The 25451-nt window shown below is 42.0% G+C and overlaps 1 protein-coding gene across 1 annotated transcript in view; it reads right to left on the bottom strand.

The window, feature by feature from the left end:
• The window catches only part of ATP10A (ATPase phospholipid transporting 10A (putative)), a 110830-nt gene extending 86144 nt beyond the window's left edge, over positions 1–24686 (bottom strand). Inside the window, exon 1 of the mRNA XM_054654992.2 lies at positions 23630–24686. Coding sequence (XP_054510967.2) covers positions 23630–24072 — 443 coding nt within the window. The 5' untranslated portion in view covers positions 24073–24686. The remainder of the gene's footprint in view (positions 1–23629) is intronic.
• Between the last annotated feature and the right edge of the window lie 765 nt (positions 24687–25451).

A 25451-nucleotide genomic window follows, 5' to 3' on the forward strand; every position in this document is an offset into this window, starting at 1 on the left:
AAAGTCTGACTAAGTGCTGTCATCAATATAGTATTTCACAAAAGCTTTCTGAAAATGTTACTTTTAATAGCATCAGGTGTAAAGAGGGGTGTAATATGGCTTATAAATTACCAGAAGGGCTGTTGATACAGGTTAATAATAAATGACAGCATATGCAGTAGAGAGTCAGAGAGGAATGCTTGCTAACTCCAGTTTTAGTCACCATTAAAGCTAATGATCTGTAGACAGTGCATGCATCATGGTAAACTAGACCTATCAAATACAAAGTACAGGACCTACTGAGGTAAGTTATCTTCTATCTGCTTTATTACACAGGCATAGCCATGTTAAATTAAACTGATGGTTTTATTAGCACTAGGCTGTATTGAGCACTAGGTTTTAAGACAGCTCCTTCATTTCAACTCTCTCATTTCAGAAAGGGGTTCTTAATTCAGTGCTTGCAGAAAGATGCAACTGCTCTCCTGAAAACCCTCTGAAAATCAGGCTCATGAAGAAGAAATTAAATAAGCTCCTAAATACAACACCTAAGCATGGACTTGCAGACTGTGTGGGGAAGAGGGCTGTGATAGTCGCGGTTATGTCACACGTGTAGGTGACACAGGGGTTAGACACGAGAACAGACCAAAGCACGAGTACCACTCACACAGCATGAGGGTGTGGATGGCAATGCTACCTTTCAACACAGCAGTTGAAGGTCAGCAAAATTTGTAGCTAAACACAGAGATTATTCCATCATAGCAGGGATTTCTATTCCTCTGACTGCTCTGCAATTTGAAATATTGCCAGGAACCTCAGCAGTCCCTGGAATGAAAGGGATGAGAATCTGGGCAGAGTTCAGAGAACACAAACACGGCAAGATCTTTATTAGGAAATATAAAAATAACTCAGTATGTCGCACAGTGCATTCAAATCATTTGCAGAGGTGTGATAACCTTACAAATACTGGAGCTGTCAAGTGAAAGAGGGAAGGCATTTTAAGTGTGGTAAAAGAGGAAAAGACAGAGCAAAAGAATGAAAATCCATCAGAGGACCATCTGCTGCATTTGGGCAGCAAATACACAAATATTAACCATTAGACTGGGGCTACAAGACCAGGACTGCTACAGTGCCCAAGCAGCACAATACCCACACATGTTGATAGAAACTTTTTGTTACTTCATGTTTGTCCCTGTGCTGCTTTAGAAGGGCTTTGCCTGCTCTGAGTACAGCTGGGGCAAGTTCACTGGTTACCCTCTGCAGCTCACCACAGACAGCTCACCACTGCCTTCCTGTAAGATGTGACTGATCATCACTTCAATTTCTGGAACAACTGCTGCTTCTTAGGTCAGGTCAGTTAGAAACAAAAAATAATTCCACTATTAGAAGTGCTGGAGTTCTTCTGGATCATTTTGACTGAGCTATGCTAGGAAGAAACCTTAAGAGCAGCTAAACTGAGCAGCTGAGGAAGTGGAAGGGGATCCTGGGGGCAACCAGACCTGCAGCACTCAGCTGAAACTGGAACAGGATGAGTAACCACACTGCTGTCCTCTGCTTTCTGTCACAGAGGATGTTTCTGCTGGAGGCAAGCAATTCTTTCTTCCAGCCTGTGCAAGCCCTTTTGGCTGAGAAAGCATCACAGTTTCCAGTAATTATGGTGGCCTGTCCACTGCTCACTAAGCTAGGACCACAAACTATCCAACACCTCAATTACTACCAGCAAATAAGGAATGCTCCTTATTGTTACCAGTCTGCACAGGATTAAAAAAGAACCCTACAAACAAAACCAGACAATCGGCCTCAAATAAGAAACTCTACCATGTTTATGATACCCTGCCCCATCTATTATTTTACCTTAACTAAGTATGACATGAGGAAAACAAAAACAACCTCCCTGACCCCTCCACATTCTCCAAAAGTTATTTTTCTGGAGGTTTACTTGACACGTAGCTCAGAAATGAGGTGTTGAACAGAACAGCTAAAGGAAGATGTCTGTCATGGACAAGCATCTCTAAAACTGTTAGTACAAACCCAACCCTGACCACAGTGACTTCCACTACACCTACTGGCTTTGAGAGCTGTGACCTTTCAGTGATCCAGCTTTGTCCCTAATGCACTATAACATGCTCAGAATGCTCTGTTAGGAGGATAAATGAGTTTAATGAGTAGTTCCATTCTGGGAGACTGCCCCTGCCAGTATATTCTGGGCTGTGTGGCTCATTTCTTAAACTAAAATATTCCCTAGAGAAAAAAAAGAAAAAAAGGACAATTCTTGGCTGCAGGGTGGATACAGAAAGGTGGTTTTCCTAAATAATAAATTAGGTCAGTCTTTAAATAAGTCATCTCCTTCTGCCTGGATAAATATTTACTCCTTCCAAACTAATATTAGGCTTATGTGTCTCCCAAAAACTTCTTTCTTTTCTGGTTTTCATTAGGAGTTCTGGAGTCAGTCACAACAGAAATTAACTAGATGGCTTCAGGGTATTAAAAAAAAGGAACACCAAAATAACAAAAAAACCCACTTGGGCTTTTAGTTTTCAGTAAAACCAGCCACTGTTCATTCAGCACACAGATAAGTTATTTCCCCAACAAAAATGACAGCTGGATCAAATTAAACCCAAAATTTTCTAAATGGAACTTAAACACTGAAAAGCAGGAGTTTGCATTTTCAAAACCAGCCGATAATTTACTACAAATTGTATATTAGAGAGGCCTTATTCTTCCAAAGCCCAGGGCTCCAAAAGCTGTTGTGTCAAAGACAGGTAGAGAAGAAATATTTTGAGGATACAAGGCCCCGCTGTATATACACAGGGCCCAGGGAGTAGGGGGAGAAAGAAGGCCAGCAAAAAATTAGCATTAGACAGTCCAGAGGAGAGGCATGAAATTATTAGAGAAGAAAAACAATGATTACCTTAGAATGAAAAATTCAAGAGAAGGCTATTTCACAGCACACTGTGAATCTTAAAGATCCCTGATGGCAGACAAATTGTCATTTTCACAAGTTGGATGCTTTTCTGGTTTACAATAATTTTTGTTTCAAATTGCTGTTCCCTAATGATTATAGTTCCTCATAGAATCACAGAATGATTGGGGTTGGAAGGGACCTTAAAGATCATCTTGTTCCAAGCCCCCTGCCATGGGCAGGGATGCCATTCATTAAATCAGGTTGCTCAGGGCCCCATCCAACCTGGCCTTGAATGAACCTGACCTTCATCCAGAGTGAGGAACAACTTCAAGTTTTTTAGTGATCCTTTTGTGTTCATTAGAAAGCTTCTGGTTTCATTTTAACTTTTTAAAATTATCTAAAAGTAAACCAAAGAAACATTTCTTTTCCACTATGTTCGGTTGTCTTGGGGAAGAAAACAAAGCCAAGTGAGTTGCTCCATTACTCCCATCAGAGTAAGTTTGAGAGGAAGCAAATGGGTGTTTAACTGCAAGGGGTTAAATCCTTGGATAAGACCAAGTATAGAAGTGTCCATGAAAAAACTAAGTCTGGAAAGAATGGGATTTCTGAGGACTGGGGGATGGTACAGGAGGGCAGTGGGTGCACAGGCACTTCAAGGCAGAGTGTGGTGCACTCATGAAGGAGGTTGTTTGACAGGTAGCATGGACAGGGTGCCATGTCATCTCAGTCACACAGTAACAGTTTCTGAAAATTAAGACCCTGACATTACAGGGAACCCTAGATAGCCCTGGGCTTCTACTGGCAGGCAAGTTTCTGTCCTTACTGAGCTCAGGTAAGGCATTGACACCCATGTCTTTACAGTACTTTGTTTTCCGATATGCTGAGCATCAGCAATTTTAAAATGCTCAGCTAAAAGGAACTTATCATCAGGCATTGCTGCAATTCACAGCTCCTCCCTCTACAGAAAAAAGCCTAACAAAAAACTGAGGAATGTAAATTTGATCACTTACCCTTGAATTTTAGGATAACAAAACAAGAGAATTTACTAATCTCTATATATTCTTCCTTAAAACTTGGAATTATAAGAGCAAATAGACCTGGTATGAGAAAGCCTTACATGCCCGAAAAGCCAAGCAAGAGCAACCTAAGACAGGTTAAGTTCTCAGTGGCTTTTATGAAAACAGTTATGAATGTAGGTTTTCTAGTTCTGGAACAAGTACAAAGCTGTACTTGTTTATCCCTTCTGCTATAGAGTGTGTGCATAGCTGAAGCAGAACAATCAGCTTGAGGAAACATTCCTAAAAAAAAAAAAGGTCTGATTTTTTTATTATTCAAAAGAGGGGAGAAAAACAAACATGTAATTTCAGTATACGCCCAAGAGCTTTTTTTCCAAAAACATTTTTATTTGTTATTAGATCAGTAAGTATGCTTTGCTGGCCACATCAAAGCTCTTTAATTTATCTGTGATCAATCAGGAGTAAGCTTGTAAGATAATTTTTGTTTTCCCATCAACTAAAAAGAGTAAGCAGGAAAAAAAAATATCCTAGACATCAAACTAATCAAATTATACATGTTATTGGTCTCTAACAGCTTCTTAGAAGTGATTTTGGAGAACAAAGTGGTCTGCTTTAAAATTACTTACAATTGGAAATATTTGCCATTTATTTTCCTTTCAGGAAATTCCAGTGCTTTATCCCAAACTCACTGATGTCACTGAGGTTTTTCACAATGATTTCTGTGTGTTTTGGAGCAGATCTCTGCTGCATTCGGACTTCTGTCAAGCAAAAATCTCTGAATTAACCCCTACGCTAGGATAGGTGGGATTGTGCTCAGAATATCTTGCACAATGTCTGACACTGCAAATTTTCCCCTACATTAATAGATGACTGGCTATTAGGCAAAATATAGTAGTGAAAAACAGAACATGTGCAAAGTAATGTGTAATCTGTGGTCTTAAAAAATGACAAATAGAGTAATTTACCTTAACTGTTTGCATTTCTCCTGATGCTTATGGTTTTATAATGCAAAAAGAGGAAACTAATCCTGCATTCATTAGGACTACTGAGACTTGTGCTATTCTGTCCTAGAAGGACAAGCCTCTAGATTCTTTTGGAATTATTCATAATTTGGGTTGTCAAGAATTGATTAACAGTTAAGTGAAGAACTTTGCTTTGTAATCTCAACAGATAAAATGCAGCTATGTAGGAGGAAAACCTAACTACACCTTGACCTTGTGCATAATGGAGATAATGCCAAGTTTCTATACCATGGGTCAATTAAATTAATTAATTAGTTAAGGACAAGAATTGACCTAATCAAAACTTGTTAAGAGCTATTCAACGCAGGGATTTCTGAGGGAAGTGATGAGGCAAGAAAAGAACAAGGTGCACTGGTTAAGACCTAAATCTAAAGGAAGTTCAGACAGAAAACAATGTGCAAGTTTTTCATTATACCAACAGGATAACTTCAAAAGGATCTGCATTCAGTTGTAATCTTTAAAATAAAATTTTCCGCATCAAACAGCAAATTATGCAGAAATCTTTTTTAAAAGTCGCATCCCATGTCTTGAAGACAATATAATTATCAGACAACAATTATCTTGATATCACTAACTGTAATCTTTTTTCCATGGTGCACTGCCTTTATATTTTTTTGACTTTGATCAAAACATAGGTTTTTGTACCTGGTGTGCCCATCAATGCTAGCAACATGCTATGCTCCAGCATGGAGGTCTTGAAACTACATGTAAATGACTATTTCTAGTGACAGATCAGAAATAGGAAACTCTTAATTTGTAGGAGAATGTCTTTAAAATTCAGGTTCCTTACACCATTTTCCCTCTTAATTAGGAAAACAGTAGTGAAATTAGGCATTTGTTGATTGTGATTCTTAGAATTACTGGGATGCCTCTGCAATCTGAAAGGTTAAAGCAGCTTTCTTTCAAAACACCTGCTGTGTTATTACTGGAAATAGTGCTTTTCTACAGCAATTCGCACTCTAATCACTTCCCATCCGAGGAATGTCTGACTACCAATATTACCCCTCAAAAATTGTAATGAGATTGAAGCACAGTGTGAAAATGAAACTTATACAGATAGTTGGAACCCTTCCATTTTCTGTTTATTTGGCTTTTTTTTTTTCCCCAAGAGAAAGCAATTAAGTACTCTCTGGAGTAAAGAGGCTTTACCCATCACCCTTACCTGTTGAGTAAAGATCTCTCTACTTGAGGCATGCCACACAGCCCTCCTTAAATAAAATGTGCAAGTCAGCGTAGGTTGTATTTATAGAATAAACTTACAGCTTCTCACCCTGAAGAAACACCAAGAACCCCTTTTGTTCAACACTGCCCTATCTGGAAATAAACAATGGCATAACAGCAGTAGGTGTGATAACAGAAATAATTGAGTACAGGGTTTTTTTTTCCCAGTAAATGAGATTCTATCCACTTGTTATAGTTGCAATGTTCCAAAATTGCGCAAAAGGGTGCTGGGGCAGCAACTTAGCTGAGATGAATCAAAATAGCTGAACTGGATAGGATCAAATAAGGTGACTGTCTCATAGTCTTTGCAGTGTTCAGCCCCCAAACTGGAAGCAGTTGCAGTCCCAAATGGAAGACAGCAGGAAATCTACTTTCTTACTTGGCATAAGTAACAGCAGAGGTTTTTGTGATTTCTCTTATTTTTTACGTGCAAGCATTTTTCTCGTGAAGTACAGATCCAGCACTTCAAGCCTTCTGATAACAAGCTTGTTTTTATCTTTCACAGAACCTGTGTGTAATGCCTCCCGCATCTCCTGGGATTTGTGTAGATGCAGGTGGAAAATTACTGCTGGGTGCATTTCAGGAGATGTCCCAGAGAACACAGGCCGACTGTCAGAGCTGGGAAAAGGAACAGACTCTAACAATGCTGAGCCCCAGCATTTGAGTGCACTGCTACAGTCCAAAGCCCTTCTATAGGAGTGGCAGGACTCAGATATGCTCACAGCTTTTGAAAGCCTCTGTTTCTTCAATGAGAATGGTGGCAGAGGTACACAAGAAGAAAGGCTCCATCCACTAGTAACATGAGGCTGTCATTGGAGGGCTCCCTTGGCACCATGCTGATCCAGGCTGGGTCTGCACTTGCTGCTTGGTTTGCTAGCGTCAATCACACTTGATAAGAAAAGTGAGGTCAATCCAGAGAAAAATGAAGCATGACAACTGCTAGAAAAACAGCAGGTACACTAAAAAAAACACAGGAGTTCTGACAAAATTTGGCCTCTAATGGAGCACAGGATTTAGTATTACAAAGCATCTTAGTGATACTTGCAGCTACTTGAGAAGACCTGTACATCCCAGCTTGTATAAAGAGATAGAGCAGCACTAATTAGGCCTAATATTTAGGTTAAAACTGGTAACAAAGTTTGATATTTACAAGAAACAGGGCATGGGTCTGTTAGTATGATTCAATATTCTAATCATCAGTATAAAAGTAAAATACTATCCTGTTAACACCATCTTTATGCACATCCACATCTACCCCCCTATTTCATTCCACCTTATTCAAGCTGTCCAGATGTGAGGGAGCTCATCTGTCCTACTTGCATAGATGTCTCTATGTCAGATGGCAAGAGGAGGGAGGACAGCTTTGGTGGGTGGTTCTTCTTAGCAGAAGATGGATAGGACCAACAGCTCTCTGGAGATGCCCATATTTTTGCCCAGGACAGTGTGAAGGACTACAAGTTTAGTGGGACTGGATGCCTAATATCCAAATGGCTTAAGACTTGCTAGAGAAATCTCAGGTTGATCTAGGTGGTTTCAGAGAACACCAAGCAACTTCAATATAAACCAAGTTTGGCTGGTGGATATAGAGGCTAATTTATGCTTTAATCTCACCCTTTCTGAGAATCCCAGCTGAGCAGATATTCATGTTCAAGTCATTTATTTTGCTGCATATAACTAGAGAATGGTTCAGACTGGAAGGGATCTTCAAAGACGATGTAGTCCAACCTAGACTGTGGGCAGGGATGCCTTCAACTGAACCAGGTTGCTTAAAGCCCCATCCAACCTGTCTTTGAACACTTCTAGGGATGGGGCACCCACACCTTCTCTGGGCAACCTGTTCCAGTGACTCACCACCCTTAAAGAATCTCTTCTTAATGTCCAATCTAATCTTGGAGTTTAAAACTGTTGCATAGTCCAACCCTAGGGAAGGTAAGTGAACACTGAATTTGGCTTAGCATTTCCCTCACTTATCAGCACCCTCTTCAAACAAGTTTTCCAAAACCACTCCACCTTGTTTTCAGGCTTATGGCATAAGTGATCCTCATGCCTGGGTGTCTGCAGAACTCCTCATTACCTAGAGTTAAAACCTGTAAGACTATTGCATGAGAAAAGTTTCTCAACTCCTGAAATATTTTCAGAATAAACATTCTAGAGACAGTTTCAGTATTACCCTTTTTGCTTTGAAGTCTTTTTTTATTTGACCTTTGGAACAAATATTTCACAGGATTATTTGTAGCTAAGGAACATGATGGAGAACTTGAAATATTCTCTCTTTCTGCCTGTAATTTGTTACTGTACATACGCTTTATTCTGAATTGCACCTCCACTTCCAAAGTGTTCCATCTCTACCAGCTGGCAACTGTTATTGTGCAGTAACATTTCTTCAGTAAAGAGGCATTTCTAAAGTGATTATTTCTGCACATGGCACCTCCAAATGTTTTGCTTTGTCTGAACTAAATGCCCACCTTTTTTTTCTGGGGTGCCTGACAATGACCTTTTAATTTTTTTTTTATTTCAGAGTTTCCCTGAGGATTGTGGGAGAAGTACAATAATGATAATCCATTTACCACAGTAGTGTTGGTACTCATCTGGCCCTTACAGATGGTAGATACAGGTTTCTTTATAAATGAAACTGTAATTTTCCCATAACCTATTTGCTACTCCATTTGAAACAGTTGTGAAATCAAATCACAACCCAAAAATAAAAAAAAACCAAACAAACCAGACATTTTCACGTAAGATAGCAGATTTGAATATTGCTGAAATGAGAAAGTCAAAACTCTGAACTCTTATTCAGCTTTAAGAGGAATCAAATCACAACAAAGACCTCTTTTAGAAGTCCTGCCTCAAACTGCAAAAACTCTATTAAATAAATCACAGTTTTCCCATTTTGAGGACTATGACTTTGACACACAGGAACACACAGGAAGGGTCATGCAACTTGCCTTTTGAAGACCCAAGTGGAGACCTGGTAACTCCCTTTAAGTGTCTTCAAGATTCAACACTGTCCCCTTTCCAAAAATGATTGCCAAATCCTTTCAGCAATTCAGCAAGACAATAGACCAAACAAGAAAAGGAAAAAATGGTGAGGAGGGAACACATTTCTTGCACAAATGGGTTACTTAAAAGTGTTCTTGGTAACAGGAAGGAAACAGTAAGTGCATCTTCATTCACTGATGCCCTCAAAGCTCTGACTTGGGGGGAGGATATAGGTTGCCTTGGGACCTCTGATTTTTGCATACAGGTGATGTTCCCACCTTGCTGCAAGGCGAGTTAATGTGCTTGTGAGGTGAAAGTAATTTGTCATGATGTAGAAAAGTGTCCATCAAAAAAGAAATCAAGGGTTGGATGTAAATCAAAACCCCAGAGCCCTAGTTTACTCCCAGGGCTCATTTCAAGACCCAGATATAAAGCTTTAAGAATTATTTTTACTGATATTAGAGGCTGGAACCACATTTGTCTTTTCCTTGGCTTTTAGTTTATCTTAATATCGGTCTTAAGGGGCCTTGTAATAATCAAATTTTGCATATTTTTCTTCAACTTCCATAGCTGATCTCTACAGTACTAACTAAAAAGCCACTGGTTTTTCAATCTTGCAGATACAATGTCTTGTTCTTCCCACAGCAGCTGGGAAGAAGCATTCTGTTTGTGAAAACATGTAAGCAGAAAATAAACTCAAGAATTCGGATGCAAAAAATAACTTGTTTTGGCAAGTTAAAGTATTTTGCGTGTGTGTATCTGCAAGGTGTTGGTAGGAAAGCTAATTTCTAGTTCATCCAAAATATTGTAGAAGAATAACCAAAACAAAATACAAAACCCCCTAAATACCAGTGCTTGCCAAGTGGTAGAAAAACAAAACAAAACAAAACAAAACAAACCTACCAGTAGCAAAAAAAGATTTACTACCCAGCATCTAAAGTTGTTATGGGCATTACAGAGCATTTAGGAAAATGCCTTTTAAAAAAATCACTGAAGTGTTATTTTAATAACTTGAAACAGGAGACAGAGTCAATGCTACTGATGCATGAAGTTTGGCTGCTCTGTTCTTCCCTCTCCTAGCAGGTTGAATTTAGGACTGCCAGTACCACCCTTGCAGACTGATCTCTTTGTTAGCCATCAGCCCTCTCTGTGCCAAGAGAGTTCAAAACACAACTTCAGAAGTAAACTGCCTCTCTTGGAAATGTAAAACCAGGACCAAATGTTTGAGCTGGCCAAAGAATAATCCCAGGATATGACAAAAATATTTGATTTCCAATTTCTTGGCTGTTGTGTGTTGCCTATCTTCAATACCATGAAAACACTGGTTATTTCAGCCATCAGTTTCTGGACACTGAAGGCCTGTGGAAAAAGACCTACCTCTGCTATTTTATCATGGCTCCCCAACAGGGGCTGTCTGCGGTCTATTGCGCAGCTATACACAAAGACAGCTGTCCCAGCATACAAACTGCTAACTTGCTATGTGTGAGGCCACACTTTCTCTTGACAAGACAGCAAAACTGTCACCCTGGCCATTTTCTCTTGTACCTACCGTGTTGTAACGCACGTGATTGATGTTTAAAAAACACCCTCTGCTTCCTTATAGAAAAAAAAAATATGACTACACTTATATCCATTTAAAGACTTATTAAACTCCCAATCGTATTTTTAATATTTTCTCAGTCCAAAGACTGTTGATTTCACGGTGCTATGTACAGCTGTAAACATTGTAACCTCAATACTCTTACTTGATTGGTGTATGTAAACCAGACTCAGAAAGACTTCTGAGGTGCAAAATAATCCTGAAACTCCAGTTGGAGACTTTTGAACCAAGGGCTGTGCAACGAGCTTTCCTCTCCAAGCAGTGTGACTGTGCCAAGGCATTCCGTGCCTCACGCTGGCTGTCAGTGCTTACTGAGCAGCTCAGAGATCTCATCACAGGCCTTCTGTGCACACCAACACAGCAGCCTGCTGCAGCACCCATGCAGACCTGCAGGGTGGAATGAATGTGCCTCTGAGTTCCCCACACAAACCACCAGGGACTGCCCCTACAATTAGAGACAGATGCACACAGACACCAAGCATAAAAGCCAGTGATGTTTAAGGCTATGGGAGGTGATCCTGTAAATCATAAGGAAAGCCTGACTTGCAAAAAGTGTCTTATTTCTGAAAGCCAGGTAAACTCATGGCTCAAATAGAGTTCTCCTGCAGACTTCTTGCAGGGTAAACATTATCTGGAACATGAGCTGCCTACGCTGCTGTGACATGAACAGGCGACTTTTTTGAAACTTCATAAAACTCCTAAGAATGTTGTGCTGCATTCCTAAGAATTTAACAGCAGCTTTTCCACTTAAGTTCTCAGTAAAAATGAATTAAGATGGCAGAAATATGATATAAGGATAACAACTTGCAGTAGCACTTGCTTACATCTGCTTCACTTGAATATCTTAAGCTTATAGCCAGCTTGTTTCATTTGCTTTTCAATCCTTAATCATCAGTCTCCTGGTAATTTGGTATGTGCTGATGTAGCAAATCACACTTATTATCTGTGTGTGTCTTAAAAGGAAAAGGACTGTTTGACAGGATTTTTTTTCATAAAATTTACTTTCTGATCCAAAGTTATTAGGGAAATAGTGCTGCATTAACTGCCAGATATATGGTTTGCTATCCATTTGGTCACAGTTAAATTGAAATAACCCTCTCTAAATTAAGCAGAGTCATCTAATGTGTATATGCATTTATATGAATGCAATTTTTTCTTACTGGGTTTTATCAGTCTAAGGACAATAAATTAGAGGAGGGTGCAGGGCTGTCCCCACCAGCTGTGCCCCATCCACACACAGAAAGTGTTAGACATGTGAACTTGGCTGTGTTTGAGCTGACAAACCCTGCTAAGAGACAGGACTGCAGTAATGACCCAAATTGCTTCCAGAGCAGCAAGCACCTCTGCATGGGGCTCTGAGGGTATTGAGATACACCAGCTGGGACAGCTGTGATTCGTGCTCAATGTGTGCTGCATAAACACACCTTTCACAGCTGACAGTTTTAAGAACTAGCACTCATGTAACCAGCTGTGTAAGAAGTCACACTTAAAAGAACTTGACAAACCTCTTCTGGGTTTTGCCTCTTATTTGAGTTAGACTTGGGCAAAGAGAGGCAAAGACTAAGCTGTCTAAATACCTGGTGCATATTGCACATTGCCTTAGAGCTCCCATTAACCATGCACAGGTGTAAATTAATTACAGCACAGTAATAAAACTTACAGAAAACACTGACTGGGAACCTCTCCTACACAGACTTTGTTTTCCTATTGTCTATGCTCTTGGCGGATGAACTGCTGTGGAATCTAACTGGAGCTCATGAGTTACAAGTACAGGTCAGAAAGGAGTTAGACATCAATGAGGACATATCCCAAATATGTCTTGGGCTTATGGGATGTATGCTCAGTAACTGGAAAAATGAAAACTGTACTCCCAAGTGCTCATCAATCAGGTTTGCATCTAACATGAATACTGCTCAACTAGCAGGGACAGTGGATCACAGGTCTTGACCACTTCTGTGTCTACATTTGGCTGTCTTTCCATACTTCCTACCAGTGGTAAAGAGTATGCCTTGTAGTTTTCTTGCTTGAAACTTTTTGCTAGGGTGCAGCACTGCCAACTCAGGCATGCTTTCTGCAAATGCAAATAGTGGTTAAAAAACCAAACCAAGACAAAAAAACACCCAAACTTGAAAATCTTTCTAGAAGTTGCCAGATAGGAGAGCTGAAGGGAATGTTATTATGACTAAGAGGCTGAATTCCATGCACAAAACAGCTATTTCTAGTGATAAAGCATAAAGGTTAAACAACTAAGGACAAGACTGCCAGATGTAAAATGGAAAGTTTCCAATTTAGGAGCAGCAGAGGAAGAACATGAATTAATATGGAAAGACCAAATTAGCATTATAAAAATCCTCCGAGCCAAACCAAATGCCATTGAAAATAAACTCAGGAACTCTCCCCCTTTTCTGCTCCCTGCATTCCAAGGAGGATTGAATTTAGAACAACCATAGGGAATTTTAGGGAAATCTTACACTTAAATGCAGAGCAAAGGCTTTAAAAGTTAAGAGACTGTATGTGCTTCAAAAACACTATTAATCATTCTAGATTCTTCTTCAGTACTGCTGTTTAAAAGGATATAAGTATTTTGGACATAAGTTTTCTCATTAGTTTTATCTTTAGTGAAATTGCTAAAGATCAGGCTGATTCTTCAATAGTTTTGAAACTGGGATATTAAATGATAATTTCTACTTTTTATTAACTGGAAGAAAAAACAAATACACACACACACACACAAAACCAACAAAATAAAAACCACATTAACAACCAAACACTTTGCAAATACAAAAAAATCCACAGGTCGTTGAGTTTCCAACCTAGACTACATTTCAGTGCTAGCTTTGTTAGCTCTACATGCAGAGATACACTGTCAGTCTGGGTGTCCTGCACTGCAATATTCTTTGCAGATGGCTCTTACTGGTCTCACATACACTTTTTAGGCATGAGCTGGCAGATATCAGTTCACTGTGCTATTCCTCAAATTGAAGATATGTCATGGATTGTTCAGTCCCTAGAAGTCTATCACAGACTTTAAACTGGACTCCTGGAACCTGGATGTAGCAGACTGAACATCAGCACTGCTAGGCTGATGGCTGGCTCAGCTGTGGTACACCTATTCTGTTGAGCTTGAATTTAAGAAAGCTCCCACAGGATCTGACAGCAAGAAGAGCTTCCACACAGCCAGGATCCACAAAAAAGAAGACACGCGGGGAACTACTCTGAAAATAAATGAGGGATATATGTAAGAAAAACCTGACAGGATTCAAGATATTTAAGCCTAAAAGGATCAGGAAGAGCAGAGAGTCAAATGTTGCAATTAGATGAACAGACTTCAGGACTCTGAAGACAGCAAATAGCGGCATGATGTCTTATGCCACTGCACCTCTTATATGGCTCCATGGTGTATCTGCAAGAGCCCGTGCTCCTATATAGATGGACAGTGAAATTCCAGCGTAGAAATTGGTCACCACAGGTAAGTCAGCAGTACTCAAAATTAGCAGAATAATTTTGCCATTGATCCCTCTGATTCAACCCCTGATCACCTAGCAACATCACCTGCAAGTCTGAACATCTGAACCTACAGGGCAAAACCCAGAAGCCTTATCTGATATTTATGAGACACCTGACAATGAAGCCCCACTTTCATTCTTGTAGCATCCATGATTATGTCAAACACACAACTGCCCTCTGCATTTTAGAAGTTAAAGAAAAAGTAAGATCCCCAAAATACCAAGATTCCCTACATTATGAGGACAGTCTGAAAAACTCCAAACATTGCAGAAATGCAAATATAATCAATCATTCAAAGAAGAAAATTATTCATTGACAACATCTAATCTTATATTGTTTCTCAACACTGTGATACATTTTATGGGTCTGAACAATAAGGTAATTGCTATTGCTGAAGGCAGAACGTGGCAGGAGATGAAACAGTGGATATTTGGTTAGCCTCTTCACCTGACAGGTGAACTTACCCATACCTGTGACTCTCAAATAATAGTTCTTAAATAAATCATTAAGTATATTGAGTAGGATAAGCTACTTACTCTTCTACAGTCAAAAAATAGTATGGAGTGTTAATTGAGAGGAAGTAAAATCTATTCCCTCTAAGTTTACTAATGGGGTTCATCTCACCTAAACTTAGCTGTGTAAGTGACCATCTAGTTCAGCTTCACCTGTATCACCACTGGAGTGTGGTAAGAACCTCTGGATTCAAACTTACCTAAGGTAAGTGTCTCAAATAAGCTGGAAAGATTTCCCCTTCCTCCCTGAAACCATTCAATGCTCTCCATGGATTTTGGCACAAGTGTAGGTGATTTGGTCAGATGGGACACGTACCTTTTAGCTAAAAGACACGTGACATAAATCTCACCTCATGTTCCAGAAAGAATATTACAAATTCCTTTAGGAAAGACCCTTGTCAGGTAAGAGAGAACCTCATTAGCACTTAAGAGGGCTTCTTGCAAGGGAGCTACAATCATTTGCAGAAGAGTCAAGATGCAAATCAGTGGCTCTGTTGGGATATAGGTATGCCAGTCCATGCTTCTCTGATAAAACTGGAACCCAGGACTGTGAAGGAAGAAAGATCTACATGCTCTCTAACATGCAGATAAAACCAATGTATGTCTTTATTCTGGTAAAGGGTGTAAGATCAGGCTTTAGCTTCACAGCTCTACAGTTATACAGCAGAGGGAAGTACAGCAAGGAGAAGCTGACAATGAGAACATGGGAATCCTAAAAAGGGAGGAAAAGAAAATACAAGAATCATCCAAACCTCCAAATATAAGTGTAAGCCAATGCAAAAATGATGCACTACAACTGCGGGATCAGACTTAGGAGGATTATACTTGATTACTTATAATCTACTTTCACCCAAAATAGGTTACATCTTTCTAACATAGTTAATGAACTTTCTGCATATCTAAGGGTTTGGCTGATAGTCTGCCTGCTAAAATTTCAAAATTTGTTCACTGGCAAATTTTCTGAGGCATCTTATTCCATGTCTAGATATTGAGAACATACAGATGTATTAAGGTGACTGCTGTTCTCACCTTCCTGTGTTGGCATCAATATTTTGATAGATTTCACAACAACCTTCCAAGTGACTTGCTAGTGAACACACAAAATCAGCTAACATGGCCCAAACAGGCATATTCAGGTTGCTACTGGAAGGTGGGAAGGTGAACAGACAGGAGCTGAGGATATAGGTATATGGCTGTGAGACGCAGAAAAAGCCCAGGAAGCAAAAGGTAATACACAAAGATAAAAGACCTCTGCTTACAAAAACTGTCACTTCAGAGAGGACTTTCTCTTTTTAGTCAAAAAGTCAAAACTAAAACCTCCGTGGAAAATAGAGAAATACCAAATATTCTGCAATAGTGTTCACACACTCAGTGTTGATGTGACAGCACAAACATGTAAGAACTGAAGTCAGTTATCAGTCAAGGAGTTAAACTCTTCCTTGAAGTAGATCACTATTTCCAGACAACCAGAACATAAAAAAAAAAACAAGTGACCTCCATGCCTGTTAAAATAAATCTCCAGCAGAGTCTGGGTTTATAAAATGACTGGGCATGATGCAAATATTGGCCACTGAACTGAAGACTGAACTGAAGAGTGGCCTACTTGTCACTCTTGAGAAATTGTGGTCAGACAAAATAGCACTGGAGATGGAAGATGTTTCCTACCCTTGAAAACACATGCCTTGCCAGTTCAGGACTGTCCTTTAACCAGCCCAGGATGTGGGCTAACCATGGCAGAGATGTTCACCTGCAACTGTTCCGAAACAGAGTTAAAATACTGCTCCTGTTGGAGCAAAGAACTGGATGGTAGTTTGACAGCTCCAAAGGGGTAGATTATCCCCAGCAGCCCACAGGACAGACCACCCTATCAGCTGGGGTGGCTAGCCCAGCCTGTTATGGACAGGCTGTGTATCTGCATCCTTGAAAGAGTAAAAAAGAGAAAGATGTTCCTCTCAGCTCACATCCGACAGGCACTGCAAGCTCTTTGAAGCCCCCTCACTCCCACTTCCTGTACAGACAGCAAAGATAAAACCAATTCACTCAGAAACATGCAGGTCATTTCCAGCTAAATCTGAGGTTTGCTTTATCTGATTTTTCAGAATCAAAGATATACTTGGAAATGCACATTTTCTCAGTTGATCTCAATGTTAGGGCTATTCATGGTCCTCCTTTGCATTTCTTCTCCCCTGCACACCACCACTAGCACCTGCTTAGGAGAAGCTAAAAGCTAGCATCTTTCACAAGTATGCTTTCATTGTGGCTGAATTTTGGCAGTGAGTCAACTTTTGTGCTTGATGTGCAACAGAGGAAGCTGCTGCCCACAACTACCAAATTTACCCATGAGAGGCAACTGTCCTGGTTTTTAGCAGGCTCCTCAATTTATGCCATTCACTGAAATGCACTCTCCCTAGTCCACTGCATGGAGAATCTGTCTTGCTTCCACATTCTGGTGAGACAAAGTGAGGCAGTGCTGGTGGGTACAAATCAAGTTCCTGCTGTGGATCTCTTCCGGGTGCAAACATGACTGGCTGCTACCACAGCCACATTAGTGACAACTCTCAAAGTAAGAACACTAAGGCTGAAGGTAAGCCATGGAAACTGGTTCACCTCCACAGCTAAGTGAAGTGAAAGAAATTGTTCTGCTTTTCATGTACTTAATTGCTTTCAATATATGCAATTGCTAAAACCAAGCCTGCACAGCATAAGTCCTGCACACTGGATGTAGTCCTGAAGCTGTGCACTTGGCTTCTCAGTTGCATTGACCTTAATGGGTCCATACACAAAAGCACCACATTCCCAAAAGGCCTGGTGCTGTGGGGAAACAGGAGAGATACCCCTGAGACTGCTCTTGCATAGAGTAACTACCCCACAAATTGGAAGCATGCTGGATTACACAGCAGGGAGATGCAGCGCTTGGACTTCTCCTGGTGCTGTGTCAAGGTAAGCAACCTGCCCATGAGGGTTGTGTAAGCCTGGAGCAGGTACCTGTAAAAGTCCTGCCCAGTGACAGGGACCTTTCTTTCTCTAATTATTACTTCTGGAGGACTGATCTGCTTGTGAGAGGAATGTCCTGGCTAAGTTATGCCATGCTAGCTAGTAAGCAGTTCCATAAATATTAATTTTTGCATGGCTGTCAAGGGTTTCAATTCTGATTTTCAGTTCTGCTGACTACATGACACATGGAAGGTGAAATCACAATACTAGGCAGAGTTTAACAGTACATGCAATTCTTTTCTCTTGTGTATTCTCTTTGGAAATGCACTCTGACAGAATCAAATAGAGCTGTTATTCTTTGGCCACCTCTAACAATAATCATGCTCTCAAGTTAATAAAGACAAACAACAGCAAGGAGATCTGCACACAAGGTGGCCACCTATAATTCGGAGCTGTGGTCTGCTTAGCACAAGAGATTATGGTGTCTCTCCGGAGGGGCAGCATGTAACAACAAAAATTTATTTGGGGACATCACCAGGTCTTTCAGTGGAGATTAACAGCATCTTCTTTGGCAGTCAGCCAGAGGCATGTGAAACAGCCTACAACAGCTTTCATGACATCCAATACAAATGAAAGAGCTTAGCAACAAGAGTCAAGCATTTTTCTTTTCCAATAAGGAAGCTCAGGCACTTAGAAAATTTACCCTACACTGAACAGCAAATAAACCGCATACATACAGTTGGACAGAGAGATAGGTTCTCTTGTGCATTCCAGCTGGCTACATCTCTGAAGATTAGCACAGACATCCCTTGCTACTTGGATAAACTCTACTGCAGAATAAAACTGCTCCCTATCAGTCTAACAGAGGAGCCTCTACTACATCGCTCACTGAGTTTATTCACTGCCATCCTGGCTCAAATTGAAGTGAAGCACAAAGACACAGTAAGATGAACAGAGATGCATCTTTCTGAAACTCAAGGAAGGAACACTGACTTCAACAGATTCAGGCCACTACTTCCTGCTTTCAGCTCTTTGTACATCAAATTCACTTACAAAGGAAACTGAGTAATCCCAGGTAGTTTCCTTTTGAATCACATCTAGTGACATTTGTGTTTTTGAAGGGGGACAAACTTGCTTCCTCTACTGAGAAATGTCTTATCTGCCAGCACGTTTTGAGACAAGAAGCTGCTCTTGACTATGGTAGTAGTGGGAGATACAACCTAATTTGACTGGTGTTGCTAACAAAATAAGGCACCTAAGAGTGAAGTGGTTGCAAGCAAGTCATCATCCGGCTATTTTTGAGGCCATGAGTGGGATCTACTGTGCATTCGTCAGGATTTGGTAATATTACTGTATCTTTTTCCTCCAAGGCTGGAATGGCTTTCACAGCTGGGTTGGCAAAGGGAAGAAGGGACTGTATTTTTGAAATTATAGGAAATGTTGCTCACATCAAACTCTCTGCTCTCCGCCCCTTAAGGTTTGCAGAAAGAAATTAACATTTAATGTAAAACAGCCTGCTTTGATAGCTGTCTGAATGCCCCATTCAACTTTTTCCACACCTCAGGGGTGACAAGTATCCAGCCATAAATTGCAATTTTTCATGGATTTTCTAAGTTACAGGTTGATATAAGAAGCAGTTATCACTCTCTGATCAGTATGTAGAGATATTCCACTCTTTAGCAGTACTCTTTGATAGACAGAGCAAGAGTTAAAGAATAGATTTAAAAAGCAAAGCCCTTTGGTTTTGAACATATGGCTTGTAGAAAAATGTTAGCAGAGATTATTTCACCAGCACAGCCCTGAGACAGCAATAAAATGTAATTCCATGATGGACAAGTGCCATTATTTGTTGTGATTGTAGTTATCACTATTCTCTTCTATTTACATGTCATGTAAACATATACCATATTTTGTAACTGCACACTGAAATCAAAGCCTCTGCCCCAGTGACAAATTCAGTTCTATCAAATATTTAACAGCAGACATTTACATGTGCCATCCACAACTCCAATGAGAGCCGGTGAGCACTGGAGGACATAACTGCAAAGAAAACATCACCCTTCCATCCTCCCAAGTCCAAGATAGTAACACAGATTCCACTGTTAGGATTGCAAATTTATAATCTCCAGTCTTCAACCTCGATCCATGGGTGATATAAATGAGGAAGAGGAACAAAGAGAGGAGACTAAGGTAATCACAGGTTTGCAAAAACAATTTTCTGCAAGCAAGGCCCTAATGCCTTTGTAACTTCCCTCCATTTAAATCAACTAAGTGTTCTGGCTGTCATCCAGCATTCCTAGCTTAAGCACCTGTACAGAATTGAAATTCTAGGTGACCTGTGAAGCCATCCTCCTAAAGTAAGTGCCTCATTTCCTCTGTATTGCCAGATGAGAGAGGTGCCCTAAAGGCCTCTGGAAAGAGGCCTTATTAGCTCCTCCTGGCTAAGAAATCTTCCTCAAAACTCTGCCTGCTCTTATAGACAGACCTGCAAAGTCCATCACAGAGCAACACAAGTCTGCAATTCTCCTGTATGTTTCACTCCTCGACATAAGCTGCCAATTCAAACTCAATAGCTTCTTTCAATTTATTCAAAGAATCGGGTCTTTTCCCTTTCCATCTGACTCTAGAAAGCAACAATCTTCTGAGCTATTTTCCACTCTCCACAACATCCAGGACTCCTAATTGAAAACTGTCTTCTTTCTGTCAAAACAAGCTGCATTGCTCTTCAACTTCTTACTTTAGGTTGCATCATCTTTTGCTGTTTTGTTGTCTCATAAGTGTTGCGAACTCTGAGCCACGGAGTCATTGATTCTGCAGTGGCTGTATGAGAACGGGTCATCTGAGTCCACTGGGCAGGCAGGAGGAAGAAGGCCAGCTGTCAAGCAGTCAGCAGAGCAGAGAACAGTATTTTCCAACAGACCAGCTCTTGACATGATCTGCCTGTGCAGGCTGTGCCAGAGCACCAGGCAGTGGACACTGCTGGAGTCATGTAGAACCTCCTCCTGATGAGCTGCCCTAGGCTCTGCCTATCCCTTCATTCTCTCTGTCCTGTAGCTTTTCCATCACTAAAAGCTGCCTGTATCTAACAGAGGACATGTACTTCAGCAGCCAGGAAAACATGTATGGATTATACACCAAAAGGATACACGGCAGAACACATGGTATCCAACCTGAATCTGTACTTGGTGACTAAACAACATGGAACATGAAACAGAGGGCTTTTCTCTACTGCTGAAGCCAAAGTCCCTGTCTCCATTTGCTGACTTAATTCAATGCTATTTTGCTGCAGTGTGTTTGAATGCTGTAGTCTGTATTTGAGGCAGCTCTAGCAGCCGTATGGAAGGCCGGCAGGAAAGGGAGCCCAAAACAGCACAGAGTCCTGGTACTCAGACACATCCCATCTTGCAGAAGGCCTCTTTCCAAGCTATGAACAACTGACCAGCAAGAGTTACTGCTCCCTGACAGTGCTAGGGCAACACAGGACTGCAGCAATGTTCATTAACCTACAACAGCATTTCTATCGAGGACAGCATTTGCATCAAAGTCTGCCCTACCACAAGGAAGTGGCAAGTAGGGGGAGGGAGAGACAGTCTGGTAGTAAAACTGATAAGGGATCAGCATTAAATCCATCGGAGGAGAAAGCTGTCATTTATTACTTCCTTAGGACACGCTTCAACATTCTTCCAGAAACAAAGAGACTAAGGAAACAAAGTAAATATCAGGATCAATCCCTTGTGTTTCTCCTGGCATGACACCTCTCTAAGAAAACAGCTTTTCTGAACTCACGCCCAGCAACTTCAATGACCTTGATACAAATCTCTCAATCTTGGTACCCCGTCACACAAGTTTGCAAGAATCTTAGCTCTTATCTGCAGAAGTAGCAAGTTTCTAGTCTCATCTCGCTCACTGGAGCTGGAGGGTGTTTAAAAAGGTGACTTGGTGAAGTTTATAAAAAGCTACAAAAGAATAAGAAGTGGGCAGATTAAAAACATGTGAGCAAATTACTTTAACCACATGTTTTGATTGCATTTTTTAATTGTGGGAGGGAAGCCTTCCCTAGGGACTGCTGGAAGGTGAAAATGGGTGAGCTGCTGCTGGGGACCATGGTTCTCTTGCAGGCTGTAAGTGCACACCATTCAGCTCTGCACCCAGCCAGAAAGCTGTGTCTGAATAGGTGACAGAGCTCTCACACTTCCATGTTTGCTGCCCCACAGGGATTTGGCCGATGTGGGCCTTTGATGCCAATGCAAAGGAAAACCACTCCCAAATTTATCTGTGTAAGTGTCACTCAGCAGCAATCTGAACTCTGCAGTAATAGGAACAATTCTGACTTACTCTGTAAAAGCACAAGCATGACAAAGGGTAGTGCACTTAGCTGGGACTCACAAAAGACCTCAAGTGATGTTAACATCAAAGGTACATCTTTTCTCATAGTCACATCTACTTATTGGCAGCAGAGAGGGACTGGAAAATTGCTGGGGGAAAAGCATTCCAGAATTAATATCCCAGTACTGGTATTTGTTATATTTTAAACATCTTCTGCACCGGGCACTTAGTGCTTTTCAACCTAGGAGACACAAGAGCTTATTTCTAAGCTGATTTTGTTTGGAAAAGGTTAGATTAACCATCCTTATTATCACTGTTTTACTTTCTGCATGAATAGCCCCTTACAAGACCTTCTGCAATCAATCTTCCTCAACACCAGAAGTGTTCAGAGTTCTACAGACAAGCAAGGCACTAGACACAGGCACAGGTTGGCAGTAACTACGTGTGTGACTTGATTGGGTTGTTTTTGGTTTAGTTTACAGAAATAAGGCCATTTTACTTATGTTTTCATGCATGCATATCTACTGGTGGAGGGATATTGCTGGGTGAGATTTCTTACATGATACCAGTACCAGTTTGTTAAATAACAAGCTGAGTCTGCTGATGTTGGAAAAGCAGCCTTTTCTGAGTTCTTTTTCAGTGATTTTTTTTTCTCATGCCTTTCTTGCAATAGGAGAGTTGCTCTCTGTCTCATGCTTACGTCAGCCCAGAAGACCCTCCCAGACAGTCTGTGGAATCCGAGTGTAAGTTTCTTGGCACGTGTTTAATTTCTTTTAGACTCAGAAGCATCAGAAATGAAACTGAATCTGCTTTCTCAGAAAATATATTCTTCTCTCATTCCCCAGGAAACCTTAGCCTTAGACTACTAAGAGATGACTGGCACTTGGAGGAAAGCAAAACAAAAATTTTGTAAAGCTGGCTTCTAAGCACATAAATGTTGATGCAAAAGCAATTTCAGTCTGATTTACAAACAGTAAGGCAGTGCTCTAAATGTATTGCCCAGATCATTAGAAAAACTAATTCTGAGAGACATAAATGACCTAATCCTCCATCACAAGCACTGGGAAATAGCAGTCACAGGGAATGATGACACTTGATATATAAAAAACATTCCCTTAAAAGTAAATGTTCAATGGAAAGACTGGCTCATTCTTTAGAAAGGCAAAGTTTGGGTTCACTAATTTCATGTCATGAAATCTCACACACCTTATCGAAAATTAAGAAGCCTCCGGCCTCCATCCTTCCTTCGCTCATTGAAGATTTTATAGCAGACTGCGTGAGTTCTCATGTTATTATAATGAAATTAATGCCTGAAACTATACACGAGTGTAATTTACTGCACACACTGGGAAGTGTTCACGTAAAGTGATTTACTGCCAGACCCCACCAGTCAGAGCGGATTCACTTCCACCTGTAGGTACAGGACTGTATGAACTCCCGCAGTTCTGAGTTAAGAGCTGGGAGACACCAGTTCCACGAGAACTGGAATTTTCTTTGCACTTCAAGTGGAAACGAAAGCCCTCCACAATGGACCTGCTCAGTACCTTCTGAGAGCTGGTGCCAGGCGGGACCCCAGCGCTGTGTGCCCACCAGGGCGCTGCCGTCCCCTGCCCTCACCCTCTGTGCCTCACCTGCTGTACACCAGGCACTCCATGTGGTTGATCTCCTTGTCGGAGCGGTAGCGGCTGTAATCCTCCCACAGGTCCTTGATGGCGGTGACCGCCAAGATGAAGAGCACGGGGGCCAAGGCCAGCTCCGGCTGGAAGGCATTGACGGCCGGCACGAAGTTGAGGAGGGCGATGAACACAAAGTAGACGTTGGCCAGGCGGTGGAACTGCTCGAAGAGGTTCTTGGGCAGGAAGGACAATGCCGTGTACTTGGTGGTCTTGAGCCGGTTGCAGGCCAGGACCGTCCCCTTGGACTTCTCCGGCTCGGCCTCAGGTAACAGCAGGCTGGAGCGCACCAGCCGCGTCTTACTCTCCTTCTTCTTCCTCCGCCTCCTCTTCCTCTGCCTCTCCTTCCCCTCCGGCAGCACCTGGGGCGCTCCCTCTCCTCCTGCCGTGCCCTGGGACATCGCTGCCGCCCCGGTGTCCTACCCGGCCAGGGCGGGCAGCTCCCACGGGCAGGCACGGCCCTAAGTTATCATCGTCCGCCGCCCGCCACGGCTCTCCTTTCCTCTTCCCCTCCGGGGGCGGGCGGGGGGAGGAGGGCTCTCTCGAACCCGCTCCTAGCCGCTCTGTCGGGACCTCTCTCGCTTTCTCCTCCTCCTCCTGGCCGGGGAGGGGACGTGGGCAGGCGGGGAGCCGAGCCCTCCTCCCGCGGGCCTCTCCCGTCCCGGGCCCGGGGGATGCGGGGGCCGCCGTCCCGCGGACAGGGCCGGGGCAGCGGGAAACGGGAGCGGCCCTTCCGCGCTCAGCCTGCCCCGAGCGCCGGCCCGGCCCGCCGTGCACACCCGGCAGCGCACTTCAGCGGCGTCTTTTGACTTTGAGTTGCGTGTGGGACGGGGAAAGAGGTTCGAGCGGGGAAAGAGAAAATTCCCGCTGAAGCGTCGGCGCTGCGCGCGGGCCTTTATCCACGGTGCCCCAGCAGCAGCAGCTGGTGGGAGTTTGTACCGGCTGACTCAGGGCGAAACTCCACTTTCTGCCTGAATCCGTGTGCCACGTTGATACCCATCCCCGTGCTGAGCCTGGAAGCTACAGCACATCATCTCCCGGCTCTTCACGTCTCTCTGGTACGCCGGCGCTGCTGGTGGCGGCCGTGGTGCCTGGGACAGCCCCACAGGTGGGAACCAGAAAAATGAGGTTTCAGATGGAAAACATTCGGCACTGCCACCTCCGCACACGCCCTGGCAGCGGTGTGCTGTAACGCACGTTCGCCTCTGTGGATTTTCCTATTCCCTCGTGGTAGGGTAGGTCTTACCAGCAAGGACTGGAAAATGCCAATCTCTTGCTCTGTGGTTTACGCTCTGCGCTTTCTGGAGAAAGATACAGTTATGGGTCATGATGGATAGACAAGAAATACAGAAGGGAAGATAATTTAGATTGGAAGATTTAGTATAAAATCTTAAGTGAACAAATGTAGTGAATCAATGCAGAGATTTAATAAACACATAATAAAAAAAAAAAAAAATTTTGCTGCTAGGTGTGACATGAGTCTTTACTGCATGGTTTTAGGTTGGGATTTAAGAGCAGACCCTTTGGATTCCACAGGTCACTCCAGGCTGTGTCTAACCTGTAGCACAGAGGCATTTTATGCGGGGACCCGTGTCCTGATCCTATGATATCCCAAGGTGGGATCATACTGAGTACAAAAGCAAGCCCTTCATACCTGTCAGCATGTTTCTTGTTGTTGCAGAAAATGGGCATGGAGTGTAAACATCTAGTACTTGATATCAGGTCATATCAAGTACGGGGGCATTTTTTGGGAAAGTACCTAGTCCCACAACTCAGACGC

The sequence above is a fragment of the Agelaius phoeniceus genome, chromosome 2, assembly GCF_051311805.1.
Source record: "Agelaius phoeniceus isolate bAgePho1 chromosome 2, bAgePho1.hap1, whole genome shotgun sequence".
Lineage (NCBI taxonomy): Eukaryota > Metazoa > Chordata > Aves > Passeriformes > Icteridae > Agelaius > Agelaius phoeniceus.